Below are 15,386 nucleotides of genomic sequence, written 5' to 3'. Positions count from 1 at the left end.
AGGTCCCTAATGATGAACAAGTCACCAAAGGTGCTTCAAAGTCCTACAACAACACAATTATAGCTCTTGTCCTCAAAAGTTCATTTCTTTAATATATTTACAGGAAACTATTTGAGTGTTTGTAAACTATATGGGCAACCAGTAAAGTCTGTTGTTGCCTTCTGAACATAGGCCGATTCTTCCTTTCAGATATCCTTATGAGCAACTCTTTTGATTTGAGATGAAGTAAATAATGGCTGTAGCCACAAAAGCCAATATTTAGTACTTTTAGGAAATAAGTATACCAATGAAATAGTAACAATAGTTTTATATGCTGACTACCAAATATGCATTAGTTTTTACCAAGTTTTGATATCAGAGTAAGCTAGAAAAGAAAGATGGATGATTTGACTATTAAATGGGCTTTACAATTAATTTTATTTAATGTGCTATGATAATTGTTGATTTCTATAGATTTTTGATATAAAACATAAAATTAAAGGCTGAGTGAAGGAAGTGAGGTAACTAGTCAAAGGGAAAGGTAAGGACTAAGACTAAGACTGGGATGCTACCAGCCCACCTATGACTCTGTGGTACACCCATGCAGACTCAGACTGAACGGCCAAAGATGGGGGAATATAGGACAAGACCCTTCTTTATAAGGGGAAGAGAGTTTGTTTCTAGGTTCTGAAAGGAGCAACTTTTTTCTTCTAGACTCTAACAAAGACTATAATTTTGGCATTCCAACTAAAGTAAATAAAGAGCTTCTTATTAAATTGTTCTGTAAATGAAATTTCTCCTTCCCTAGCTCTTCACAAGGTACTGCAAAGAGTTAAAGGTTGAAGTTTCTGGTAAGAATCTGTAATGTTGATACTTTATGAAATGGTTAAAAGCAATTTCACTTGCTTTGGTATACATCTAGAACTTACGTTTTAGTGAAAATCCATGATCCTAAATGGTATATTTATTGATGAATGTCTATTTAACATTTTGGTGAAGTTTAATCAAGAAAAAAAATGTCAGAAAAAAACTATTGAGTCCGGGGAAACGGGCCCGGGGTTGGTGTTTGTAAACTTGCCTCGGTCCTGTCGGGGGCAGCGCGGCCGCGTGCTTGGCACGGTGCGCTGCTGCCTGGAGGAGGCGCCTCGCGGTGGGGAGACGGCGGGGGGCCGTGCACGGCAGGTTTCTGGAACAGACCTAGAGCTTCATCAAAAGAATTCAACTGGAAAACCAAGACTGGCACACTCTCGTCTTCAGACAATAGGCAGAAGTCAGTCAGAGACCACGGATTCTTGAAACACCTGGTTTCCCTTTGGAGGACACTAAATTCTTTCGGAAGACAAAGGCAGTTCAATATGGCAAATGGACTGAAAGGACAGGAAGGAGCCATTACTGTGATTTGGTGACAGTTCTTCAAATAACAGTGTGTTAAGGAAAACTGGATAAAGAACTCCTGAACTTTTGGGTTCATTAAGTGAATTATCAGCATGGCTCAGGTAAAAAGCTCTAGAGTCCTCCTTCAAGATCATTCACTGGGAAGCCTGTTTGCAATGTCACTCTTGAATGCTGCCTTAGTCAACAATATTGACCATCCCCAGTGAGCCGAGCTCTGTATTAAGCGCCAGGGGGAGATCTAGAGGAAGGAAAGGAGACAGGCCACAGCCCCTGCCTTCAGGGAGCTTCCAATCAAATGAAGGAGGCAAGTCTTCTGGCTTGTGAAGGCCTAGCAGGTGTGAGTTTGGTTCCCACTGCAGCCAGCAAGAAGATGATGCTGAGCCAGATTGCCAGCAAGCAGGCCGAGAATGGCGAGCGGGCAGGTAGCCCTGATGTGCTGAGGTGCTCGAGTCAGGGCCACTGAAAAGACAGTGATAAATCCAGGAACCGCAAAGATGATGACAGCTTGGCTGAGGCCTCTCATTCAAAAAAGACTGTTAAAAAGGTGGTGGTAGTGGAACAAAATGGTTCTTTTCAAGTAAAGATTCCCAAAAATTTTATTTGTGAACACTGCTTTGGAGCCTTTAGGAGCAGTTACCACCTCAAGAGGCACATCCTTATTCATACGGGTGAGAAACCATTTGAGTGTGATATATGTGATATGCGCTTCATCCAGAAGTACCACCTGGAACGCCACAAGCGTGTGCACAGTGGTGAAAAGCCTTACCAGTGTGAACGATGTCATCAGTGTTTTTCTCCGACAGATCGATTACTCAGACACAAACGGATGTGCCAAGGATGCCAGTCCAAGACTTCTGATGGGCAGTTTTCTCTATAGGCACAAGGGGTCCTGGGTGGTGGGAGTGATCAGAAAAATTTACCGAAGAGCATACCCCTCTGCTCTGATGGTCCCACCACCGCCCCCTCTGAACCTGTCCCCCTTCCTAAAGGAGTGGACCCAGGAGACCAGAAGAAAGTGGCTCCAGAGCCTCAGCTCTGTGTATAGTCTGTGACTATGAGTATCTCGGGGAAGTTGTTACAGCATTCCTGGGCAGGGGAGCTAGTCCCTGGACTCTTGGCTGAGGTCATAGGTGGGGACTCAAGGTACAGGACCAAGACTGACGTGTGGTTCCCACAACCTTCGACTTGAACTGGCAGCTGAAATGGAAAAGATTGGGGGGAGGGGATTTGTTTGTTCGCTCTTGTTTTTGTTTATCCAAAAGCAATTTCAGCAGGTAAACTGTGGATACAGGTAATCTGGTGGCATAAAGTCCTTGTCTAAAACAGGGACTTAGAGCTGGACCAGCCTTTCCGCAAATTTGAGTTTTTAGTTACAGTAGATCCTCAATGTTCCACAGCCCTGCATCTTACCTCCTGTTTGAAAAACAGGACCAGGGATGGCAGCTGAGCTTACTTAGCTTTCCTATACACTGTAGGGACATAAGGAAAAACAGTGGGAGAAACACGTGGGCTGGACCCAAGTATACCTTTTATCTCTTCAAGAAGAGCAGTGTTGTGCCCAGGGGTGTTATCTCGGCCCATACCATACTGGTGCCTGATGAGGTCAGCCCAAGTGCCTTTTGGAGGAAACTTGGGTGGGGTGGCCTGGGTAGCCCTTTTTCTCTGGGCAGTTGGTCTTGGTTATGGTTTGTGGCTACCTCACTGTTCTTGACTCCAAAAGCCAGACAGCAGTGTTGAGTAGGGAGTTCTGGTGTCAGAATGGGCTGTCCCCTTGTGCCCTCTTAGAACTACAACTGTTTGAGGAACAAAGGAACTTAATGGCCCTTGCTTGAGTGTTGAATGATAGGCCTTTCTTCCTGCCCACGCCCATGTCTTGTGACTGTATTCAGGTAGAGGAGATGGAGGTCTGGGCTTTTGTCCCAAAGAACATGATCTTGGTTTCCTCCTTGATGACCCTACCTACCCAATGGGGAGGAGGGATACGACAGAGGAAGGACTGCAAGAAGACCCCTAATGTGTCTGCTTTATTCTTATCCTTGCTCTGCTCCAATACCCCCCATCCTGTGCACCCCTGAAAAAGTGATCAGGTCTGTTTCTGTGATTTGTGTTTGTGTATGTTTGCTTGGAGGGGATGGCAAATTAGTGAATCAGATTTATTTGGTCATCAATAAGAGGACAGTGAGTATAACATAGCCTTCCCAACAGACCTGAAGGGGGCCTGTGCCCCAGAGGTGACTGAGAAAGGAGCAGAGGGGCTTTGTTCCAGGAGTGGCTTTTTGTTTTTAAGATTGATTTCAGTCTACTGGTTAGGATGTTTCTAAGCCAACACTTGTGAACATGTAGTTTCTAAAGTGAAACTCTTCTTCCTGCTAAAGAAAGGATCCTTAAGGGAGGTTCTGGGGTTTGATTGAGCACCATCTCACCCCTGGTTGCCTGCCCAGACCCTAGGGATAGGGATAGGGATGGGGGGTTGCCTCAGGTGTTATCATGGAGACTGAGCCTGAGCACCCAGCTGTAACTGTTGGCTGTAGCCTCTTCCATTGTATAAGGAGGGTACTCCATACCTGTAGGGAAGGAGGACACCAGGGAAAAAGTGAGATGTGGCACCCTTTAGCTTTTCTCTGGTGGTATCTGAGAGCCTTGGTGGGGGGAGCTAGGAATGTTTACTGCCACATGTTCTAGCTTTGTGCTGTAACTCATTTGATATGCTCTAGAACCTGTACCTCAGTCTTTAGATCCACTGTGGCCCCTGCAAGCAGGGACATCTTTCTGCATGTAAACCAGCCCCTTTCCTCTTCAAGGGTTCTGCTGGGGCTGGGATTTTCTTATCATTCAACTCTGGGAAAGAGGATACATTAAGAAAGATATCCTCCCAAAAGTGCTTCTGAAAGTGGGACCCCTCCATGCCACTTGCAGGTGATCTGTATGTGGGGAGAGAGTTACATAAGTAACCTGTGTCTCTACATATGTGAATGTGTACTGGTCAGAGTAGGCCCTGCAGATCTTGGCTTCCTGCCTGGGTATAAACTGGGAGGGAAAGAATTGTGTGTATAGATGGCCCAACTAGAACTATCACCCTGCCAAGGCCTGGGTGTGGGAAGTTCCGGAGCCAGCAGTGGTCCACTTTTTCAGGGCCAGTGGGTATGAGGATAGACAGGCTATGAGGTAAAGATCAGTTGAACACTCAAAGGGCTCAGGAGCCACATCTCTACCCCAGGGAAACCACAGACAGCTGCAAAGGTTCCTGGGCCTGATGCCCCACTTCTCAGGGGTGGGGCTAGCACTGGGGATCCCTCAGGTGTGCATTGAGGGGAAATGGAGATAGGACAGGTGCTCAGAGACAAAGATGTGAATTTGGGGAGCTGGGGAAGAGTATCAGTTCTGCCTGTGTTCCAATGGGCTTATTCACCAGACCCTACCAATCTTGCCCTTCCCCAGTGCCCCATCTCCGTCGACCCCTAGCAGTTTCTTTTCGTCACTTAGCTACTGATTGTGCCCCATGGCTTGACATTGGAGTGTTAGATGAGTGGAGTCCCACCACAGGGTTTATGCCTTTCCCTCAGGCATGTGCTGCCTCTGCTATGGCACTGGGGCTTTTATCGTCAATCCCCTCCTACCTTGCTCCACTTTTTTTTTTTTTAATATACTTATTTTGCTATGGGGGAGGGGACTATCTAATGAACAAGATCACTTTTAAATGGTAGTTTTTATAAGATGTTATAAACTCGTATCTTTTTACCATTAAAAAAAAAAAAACTATTGAAATATGTTAGATAACCTGGGTTGAAAATTTGGTTGAACGTTCATGTGCTGAGCATTTTAGAAAGTGACTAACATTCTGTAGAAATAATTTTCCTTTCTGAAAAGTTAAGATGGAAAGCATTTAATGTGATGTGGTTGTCACTTAGATTAAGGATATTTGGCAAAGATGGAAAGAGACTATATGGAAATGTGCTGTGCCAATATTGTTTTTTCAGGGACTATTTTTAAGGTTGTAATTATTCCTCACCTTTTGAACTTTCATTCTTTTGTCTTTGGTGTTACTGTATCTGCTATAAGAAATCAATGTTAGATATACATTAAACTCAATAAACAATCATTTATGTCCAAATATATGTCACTGTCATGCTTATGGCCATGGGAATTGGAAGGCAGAAAAATTATTCAGTGAGACTATCCTAGTTTGCTTTCTGTTTCTGTGACAAAACACTGACCAAAACCAACTGGGGGAGGAAAGGGCTTATTTCATCTTATACTTCCAGGGCACAGCCCATCTTTGTGGGCAGTCAAGTAGGAACTGAAGGCTGGAATCTGGAGGTAGGAATGAAGCAGAGACAAAGGCTGAATACTGCTTACTGGCTTGCTTCCTCCTGACTTGTTCTGTTTCCTTCCTTATACAACCCAGGCTCACCTGGCCAGAGACAGCCCACCCACAGTGGTCTAGGCCCTCCTGCATCAATTACCAATTAAGAAAATGTCTCAGAGACATGGCCACAGGCCAATCTGATAGAGGAAATTCCTCTAATGAGGTTCCCTCTTTCCAAAAGCAACAAGTTGAAAACTGAAGCCAACCAGCACAGAGATGGATTAATGGAAAAGATATGCCAACAGACAGGGGGGGAGAGAGAGAGAGAGAGAGAGAGAGAGAGAGAGAGAGAGAGAGAGAGAGAAGAGAGAGAGATTGAAAACCAGGAGTAGGGGAAACATTTGTGTCATGTGACTGCTGGAGGGACGCTCCCTGAGGAGGGTCTGGACAGAATTTACAAATATTGTTTTTGAATGTAGCTTTCATTTTACAATATATATTTTTCTTGAATTTTATGCATTTCATACAAAACATTTTAATCATATTTAGATGCCCCTCCAATCTGCACCTGCCCCATAGCCCACTGGATTTCATGCATTCTGTTATATGTATTAAGGCTTATTGAGTCAAGTTTGTGTATCCAGATGTCCCTCAGTGTGAGTTCATCCACTGGAACCTGGTCATCCTTTCTAGTGTCACTCCCTTAAGGAAGAGCAACTCTCCCTCACCCAGTAGTAATTAGCTGCCAGTAGTTCCTCAGCTAAGACTGGAGCTTCTTACCCATTTTCCCAGTTCTGTGCTGGGTTTTTGTCTGGTTTGAGTTTGCATAGAACTTGTGCATGTTGGACAGACTTGTTGCTTCTTGGGGAAACACTGCAATTGGTAGGCCTGCACATTAATGTGGTACTGCAACACTAGGGTAGAAGTAAACCAGAGAGTGATTATCCTGTCTGGATTATCTATCACTGTAGAACAACCCACAACTTGAAAAGTTGTGTCTTAAAAGGACACAGCATGGAGCTGGAGAGATGGCTTAACCATTAAGAGCACTGACTGCTCTTACAGAAAACCTGGGTTCAGTTCCCAGGTTTATGAAACTCCAGTTCCAGGGAATCCAATGCCCTCTTCTGACTTTCACAGGCACTGCATGCATATGTTGCACTTATATACACACAAGCAAAACACTCATACACATAAAATAAAAATAATTAAAAAATTTAAATGATACAGTGTAAATACTACAGAGACTCTGGGTGTATGGTGCCACTGAAAAGGTTTCAGAAAGGGCACCTTAGCTGCTAATAAGAACATAAACATTGGATAATTAAAGACTAATTTTAGTTCTGGCATTGTGGCACATGCCTTTAATCCTAGCACTTGGGAGGCAGAGGCAGAGGCAGGTGAATCTGTGAGATTCAGATAAGCCTGGTCTATGTAATATGTTCCAGGCCAGCTGGGGCTACAGGTAGATCCTGTCACAAAAGACCAAAAACTAACTAACTAACTAACTAACTAACTAACTAACTAACTAAACTAACTCAGCCACTAAATAAATAAATAAATAAATAAATAAATAATTGGTTTTAGCATTAAAAATGCAAGGTAAAGAGTTGGAGGGGTTAGAGAAAGAAGAATTGAAACAATTTAAATAAAGTATATTCTTGTATGAAAATCTCAAAAAAGATTTTAAAAAGTAAAGGGTAAAACGTAATACTGAGTTTGAAATGAAATATTTGCTCCTCCTGTCAGTCGGCCACCTCACTGTTACTCTTGCCTTCTGGGGAATGAGATGAATAGCTAGAAAGGACTGTCACATACTGGCTGACAGCCCCATCAGTCTCCAAACACTGACCAGGGAAGAAGGGGCTGCTCACCACCCTCGCCTTGCCTTGTTGGCTGACCTCAGACACTGAGGCCGCACGACAGCAGTAGGTGGTGTAGTCTACTTGAGCCACCCACATGATTGTGAAGAAAAGGAGGCCAAATGCTGCCTTATGATAGCCATGCAGTCCTACTGCTACTGTATCAAATGATCTTTAAGTTAAGGGATTAAAATAATATAAATTGTTTTGTATTTCTATAGGTCAGGAGTCAAATATGGGTGGAACTGAGTAAAATCAAGAGGTTCACAGGCTGTATTCCCAATGGCTCTAAGGAGGAATCTTCTAGGATGGAATATATTTCTGTGCCTTCTCCAGCTTCAACTCTGTACCTTCAAAGTCAGCAACACCATGTAGTTCTGCCTTATTTCCCTTGTTGTATCATACTTCGACTCAGACCTCAGCTGCATAAGGATGCATGAAATAAGGCCCTTACTCTGAAGGTCTGTAATCGCAATCCCATTTGTAAAGTCTTATTCTTTTGTAAAGTAGCATTCATACATCCTAGGGTAGAAGGTTAACACATAATTAGGGACCTCTACTGTCTGTCACAAACTGTGGAAATGAAAAAAATCCTCAGCATAGATTTTTTCTACTCCTCTGCCATAACTGCCTTTTCCAAAGACTTCTGGGTTACAAAGTGCCACCCCCACGATTGACCATAACAGTAGCAAATTTCTTCCATGGATGATTAGGTGACCAGCGGCTGTCAACACTGTCATTGAGGCCCACATGAGTGGCATAAAAGGGCAAGTAAATTAAATTCTTAGGCATCTGTGACTCCTGTAGAGAAACAGAAACTCTTTGGAAAAGAAAATCTGGGAAACAGATTGGTTTGGAGGGTCAGAAACAAGATTTGGGAGATTAATTTAAATATGAACTAATTTCTCGTTAAAGCTAAGATATAAAGTTAGAGCAGAGTACATACAGTTTTCCTTGTTGTACTTGTTTTTTATGTAACAGTCAAAACCTTGACTTGCTGTTTACAAGCGTAGGTACCAGAGATACACAAGCATGATACACAGATATACTTAAGAATAATGAAAAAATTAAAAATAAACCCTCTGTGGACACACCACCCAAAATTTAACTTTTTGTGTTCGCCCACAGGCAGGTCCTGTAATAGTTTATTATCAGCATCCTCTAACATACAGCTCTCTCCGGATGAACACTTAGTATTAAATTTCTTTCTATATTCAAATCTGTTATGAGTTATCTATTATTCACATTCAGCACAAAAGTGTTGATAAGAAGCCGAGTCTCAATTCCCTAAGACAATTCATTTCCTCCATTATTTTTGGCAGCTCTATTTTGGGCACGAAAAAAATAATCGTTTGCTGATATATAAAGAAATAAGTCATCCTGTCAGTTGGGAATGATGTTTTATTTGTTGGCAGAATGGTTGCATGTCCTGATTTGATAGTCCCTTTTTAGATATGAACAAAGGTTAGAAAAGAAAGGAAGTGCATTGATCACATGCTTCATCTGTCATGTGATTGTGCCTTACATGTGCATTTGCTTAAAATTCTAAGAGAAAAAAATTCAATACATATTTTAAATTTCAAGTGTGTTGCTTGATTTTAAAATCCAAGTAGACTGTATTCATGAATTTGAGGGTGATTCATATCTATCCAGTCTGTATCTATTTACCTATAAGAAACAGAAAATTCATCTTAATTATCTTTATGAAAGAGAACCTGACAACAGAGAAGAAGGTACACTGGTTGACCATTGTAGTATTTCAACAGTTTGGTTCTTAGCATAAAATATATAAGATAAATTGGAATGTTTATTGTTATTTTATGGTGCGAAGACACTCAGATGTCCCTAAACTCCATCTTCCCTTTTGAAAGCAGTGAGGAATAGCACTTTAGGAGAAGATTGAAGACCGCAATCTGTTCATAAAGACACATCTCTGTGGACTCAAGGGCTCTCTTCTTATCATTTTGCAAACATGAGCTATTAGTTACCTAGGTCTGATTTAGATGATGGTTTTCATTTCATTTTTAATTTCATTTCTCTCAACCACAGTTGTTCTGTGCTTTGGAATACATTTTGTCTGATTCATTTGATGTCTTTCCATAAAGAAAATGCAGTCTAGTCCTTGTTAAAACAAAAGGAATTTTAATTCTTAGGCATTGATCATGTGACAATAAATAGATATATGTCTATTCTTGTGGCTTGCTCTAAAAGGAATGATTTAGGTTTACAGTCAATAGATTAGAGGTTTGGTTGCTGGTATATGTGACCTTCAGTACTGGGAGTAACTTTTTCGCACTGAGTGTCATTTTTTGTGGTAGTCTCTTGGGACTTCTCGCATGGAATCTTAATCAATCCTTATGATCATCTTTTGAGGCAAGCTTTACTGTCATTCCTGTTTCACAAACAAAGGAAATGAAGCTTATACACTATTAAAGCCCACACAGGTTAAGTCAGTTATTCAAAGACATACTATGACTAAATGTAGAGATAGATCTCAGTCTGAGGGTCTGACTCTAATGTCTGTATTAATTCCATCTCATCGATTACTTTCCCCAAATTATTGGTGTTTTTTTTTTTGGTATAAGTAAAGTTAAAAGTGCCCAACTTGTAAAAGTAATAAGTTTAAAATAACATAAATATGGTAACTAGAACATATATATTGTTAAATACATTCAGTCATTCACTGAAAAAAATGTTTGTCTACTTAAAGGCATTCATATTCCCTTTCTGAAAACTTTCCTACTCCACTGTTGTACGGTTCTCACTTTAGACCTGGCTAAAATCAGCCAGGGTAGACGTGCCACACCTTGGAAATACTATATTTAGATTTCCTCCACCAAATGAAGTAGTTCATTATTTTTAAATTCAGCCTCATGTGAATGACAGGACATAGCCAGAATGTAAGTAAATTCTCCAGAATGTAGGGTGAATACCCTGTAGTCCAACACCACAGAGGATCTTTAATCCCTTTTGAAACTTCATGAACGTATTCCTTGCTGTTTGCAGTTTCTCTTTGCATTCTGGTCTTCTGAACTCCTACTAGAAACATTCCTTAGACACTGCTTGTAGAATTCTAGGACTTTTAAGCTCACATATCTAAATTCTTGTGCATTCATTCTTCAAACCAGTTTCAAATGCTTATGACCCACATGGTCTGATTTAGTTAAAGCAATGACCATATTTTTCTGAAAGCATTTTTTTATTAGTTACCTTTCTCATGACTGTGACAAAATACCTTGCAGAAGCAACTTAAAGGAAAAAAAAATACATGTTGGTTCACAGTTTCAGAGGATTAAAGTCCATTAGGGAAGGAAAAGCAGAATGGCTCAGTTTACAACAGTGGGACTATGTGGCAGTGGCTTCTTCACCTGGTGCAGATAGGGAAGATGCACAGGGCACTAGAGTGGAATCAGGATAGCTGTAACCTTCAAAGGCCCACCCTTGAAAACTTATGTCTACCAGCCAGGCTCCACATACTAAAGGTTCCACACCCTTAAAAACTATGCCACATGCTGAAGAAAGAAATTTTAAAGTGTAAGTTTGTGAGAAGCATTACAGATTCAAGTCACAGCAATGTATATGGCTGTTATGACCTCTTGCTGTATATATTAGATATGTATAATTTTTATTTTAAAAAAGAATTGGATGTACAAATTAATGGGGACATAAGTTATCCCATAACAACATGGGAGTTTCAACATAAAAATGATATTTTATGTTCCTGTGTTTGTTGAAAGGAAATGTTGTAGAGAGGCCTCTATGCAGTAAAATCAACACAGATCATTTGTTCACAAAAGTGAACACTGTGTTGTACTACTGTTGTACAAGCTTTGGGAATTACCCCACAACCTTCAAAACACGAATTTAAAGCTGGGTTCATAATGTCCCCTGATAGGATCAACTTCCTCTCACTTTAAGTAGCTTCTCCAAACACTGACTTGCCTCTTTCTTTTTCTTTCCTTCTTTCTTTCTTTTTCTTTCTTTCTTTCTTTCTTTCTTTCTTTCTTTCTTTCTTTCTTCTTTCTTTCTTTCTTTCTCGGAGCCAGGGACTGAACCCAGGGCCTTGAGCTTCCTAGGCAAGTCTTTTTCTTTCTTCTTTCTATTTATTTATTTATTATTTATTTACTTTAATATTTTATTTATATTTTATGAGTGTTATGCCTGCATGTGTGTAAGTGCACCTGTGTCATGCAATACCCATGGGGATTAGAAGAGGGATTGGATCCCCTGGAACCGGAGTTAGGATGGTTGTTAGCCATCATGTGGGTGCTGGGAATCAAACCCAGGTCCTCTGTAAGAGCAGCCAGTGCTCTTAAACTCTAAGCATTCTCTCCATCCCTGACTTGACTAGTGACTTTGACTCCTACAGCAAATGCCTAGAATGATGATTTCTCAAAGGGAAGCCAACAGCAACATCAACCACTGTGGAGTGTGCCAAGAGAATGCAGTATGGAAGACAGTTCACTGATAGCTTTCTAAGGATATTTGAGAAGCAGACTAGAATGTTTAATTTTCATTATGAACTTTACTGGATTTGGAATCACCATGGAATTTGGAATCACCATGGAAGCATACCTCTCAGTGTGTCTGTGATGGTGTTTATGGAAAGGCTTAACTCGGAAGGGAAGATTCACCCTGAATACTGTGACAGAACCCCATGGGATGAGGTTACTGACTGAGTGAAAATGAAAGTGATGGAGCACCAGGATGTCCCCAGTCTGGACTGTAGCCTCAAAGTATGAGTAAATGCAAACCCTTCCTTCCTTAAGCTACTCTGTCAGGTATTTTGTCACAACAATGAGAAAAGTCACAATTGTATATAGACTGTGGTCTCTTCCAAGAAAAGGCTAAACAGTCTCCCACATACTACCTTGAAAATAGCAAGCATGGCCATTTATGCAGCATTACTGATATTTATAGATGGAATTCATTGAGTTCAGAAGCAGATATGAATGTTTACAGACTCTCCAGCCTTTTATGTATCCTAACTGATTTATCCTTCAGGGAAACCCTATAAAAGGAGAGAAGGTATTGGCAAACTGTACTCATAAACCATAATTGCACCAAAATTGGTGATGTTGCTATTCATGTTCAGATTTATCTTATTCCAATTTTACACAATTTCTGCCTAGGTATAATGTGTACAGTACAAGTAACTGGACATAATATGGTGTGACTGGGAGCATACAAACCTTTATTCTGACTCTAAATATTTTGTCCCATTTTCCACCCTGGGAATCTACAGTCAGAATCTACATAGATAGCAAGGAAATGTTTGCAGAATCCTAAGACTGTATGGTTTGGTGTGCTCTATCAATTTGGCTAACCATACAACTTTTGTCTCATCTTCACAGTTGGTCCCTTGGAGACCAGTCACCCAAGTCTCCTGTCCTACTCTTATCCCACTCTGTCCTTTCTCTCAGATCTTCCCCACAATGGTATCCCTTGAATATTGTTTCATTTTTAGCTTTCTTAAATTCTTCACCTCTTTTAGAATGCTTCACCATCCCAAATGACTGGTGTCACTTCATAATCTGAACAAAGGCCATTTTTTTATCCCATGTCTCACAAACCAGAGCCTGATGGTACTATGCACATTTACTAAGGTCCTGCCACAGCTTCAAACACTGGTCAATGTGTCCTGTTACAGACTCTTCCTTCTGGGATGCTCATGCCCTCCAGCTTTGTGCTTCTCTCTCTGTGCTGTGGTCCACCTATAGACACAGTAGAGTCTATCGACGTTGGTCTCTAACTCACAGTCAGCCTGAGCAGCATAAGTCCATACTCCATACTGAGAAACCAGCATCTGCAATGAGAACCAACATATAACTTCCCTTCTAGGGTATCTAAACTTTTAACTTTGAGACATGACATCATCTGTAAGTGTGGGCCACATTCATTGCTATCCTGGAATTATGTGCAACCCACGCAGTGTAGGTGGGAGATTTATACTTACTTTCAATAATAAGTTATAACTGAACTTTTCGTGTAACACTTCTACATGTCAGACATTTTAAATTATTTTATTCCTCACACTGAGCTCTCCAAACTCATGGAAAAAGTTTTGTGGAACTTAATGGTATCCATCTGCTTCCCTATGACCCCATCCAGCATATTAATTGTAGTTTAGAGTAACTAAATGCTCTACTTAGACATGGCCTGGCACATCATCTGAGTTTTTCACACCTGGATCCTTCCTTGCTCTGTAGATCTTCTAAAATTCCCCTTACTTGGGCCTGCTTGAAGCGATCACTGAATCATGTGAGTTTACGCCGTTTTCAGTTTATCCTTCTCTTTTCAGTTGGGCCCTTCCATTGGGCGCTTTTGCTTGCTCATGCTCAGATCCCTTTTTCTATTCTTTTCTTAATCTCTTTTTCTTCACTAATCTTGCCTTTTGAAACTCTTACTACTTTTGTTAACACTACAGTTTCCTGACTCTATTTTACCTCTATGATCGTGCTAAGCTATAACCTTGAAATTGTACCCGGACCTTCCTTTCTCCACCACAAATTATTTTTAAAAAAATTATTTATTTTTATTTTTTGTGTCTGAGTGTATTGGCTATATGCTTGTAAGTGCACCCTTGTCATGCAATGCCTGCAGAGGTCAGAAGAGGGTGTTGGACCCTTGGAACTGGACTTACAGACTGTTGTTAGCTTCCATGTTGATGCTGGGAAATGAACCTGGGTCCTCTTCAAGAGCAGCCAGTGCTCTTAACTGCTGAGCGATCTCTCCAGCTCCCTCTGCCACCTTTCTACAAGTCCAAATGTTTTAAGCTTCTGTAGGCCTCCCTGATATGTCTTATGACCTCAGCTCTTACCTCAGTCCTACCTGTGACTTTCAACTTGCCTGTGGAGGAAAAAGTAGCATTCAGGAGCAAAGCCTGGGCTGGTGGTTTTGCTCAGTTGGTAAAAGTGCTTGCTGCCCAAGCCTGATGACCTGAGTTCAACCCCTAGAACCTACATAAAAGAGCTGCATGTAGTGATGCATGTCTGTAATCCCAGCATTCCTGTGGCAAGGTGAGAGTTGGAGACAGGAGAATCTCCTGGAAATGCATCCATTATTTTGTCTGGTATGCTACAATGGAAACAAGAGAGACACTGCTTCCCCCAGGCAGGACAGAATCAACTCCTGAAAGTTGTCCTCTGACCTCCATACACATGGTGGCACACATGCCCACACTCACATACAACACACACACACACACACACACACACACACACACACACACACACACACCACTGAAAAAAAAAGGCAAAGAATAAACCTCAAGAACCAAAAAGACATGTGTTTGAATCCTGAATTACTGTTTGACTGTGTGACTGTAACCTACTCATAATTGGTAGTGTAAAGGAAGTGCACCATTACAAAGGAAGTGTATCGTGTAAAGGAAATTAAGTCTTGCCAGCTTTCTCACCCATAAGGCAGCAGCAGTGATGATGATGATGATGATGATGATGACGATGATGATGATGGTTCCTGTTTTACAGGGTTGTTTTAATCATCACACAGTTCTGTCTTGTGCTCAGTCTCGGCTCTTCACGTCCTGCTCTCTGATCTTATATTTGAAATTCTGCTAAAATGTAGCACTAACACTCTAAGCCTCCTGTGCTGGATAACTTAAGTGTCAACTTGACACACCTGGGTTGAGGGAGCCTCGGTTGGGGAATTGCCTCTATTGGATTGGCCTGTGGCCATGTCTGAGGGGCATCTTGTTGATGAGTGATGTGGGAGGGCTCAGCCCACTGTGGATGGTGCCACCCCTGGGCAGGTGGGCCTGTGTTGTTGCATAAGAAAGCAGGCTGAGCAGGGGAGTAAGCCAGTAAGCAGCATTCCTCCATGGC

General features: G+C 41.5%; 1 protein-coding gene across 1 annotated transcript; it reads left to right on the top strand.

Moving 5' to 3' along the window:
- The first annotated feature begins 1,024 nt into the window (after window positions 1-1,024).
- Window positions 1,025-3,952, top strand: LOC103727944 (zinc finger protein 740-like). Its single transcript, XM_008826058.3, is given in 2 exon segments — window positions 1,025-1,475; window positions 1,679-3,952. Coding segments are annotated over 2 exon segments (582 nt in total). The 5' UTR covers window positions 1,025-1,466; the 3' UTR covers window positions 2,252-3,952.
- The last annotated feature ends 11,434 nt before the right edge of the window (window positions 3,953-15,386 follow it).

This window comes from Nannospalax galili, unplaced genomic scaffold, assembly GCF_000622305.1.
Source record: "Nannospalax galili isolate Female #2095 unplaced genomic scaffold, S.galili_v1.0 scaffold829, whole genome shotgun sequence".
In the NCBI taxonomy this organism is placed as follows: Eukaryota; Metazoa; Chordata; class Mammalia; order Rodentia; family Spalacidae; genus Nannospalax; species Nannospalax galili.
Note: the sequence above shows the minus strand (reverse complement) of the source record. Positions and strands in the feature narration are given on the sequence as shown.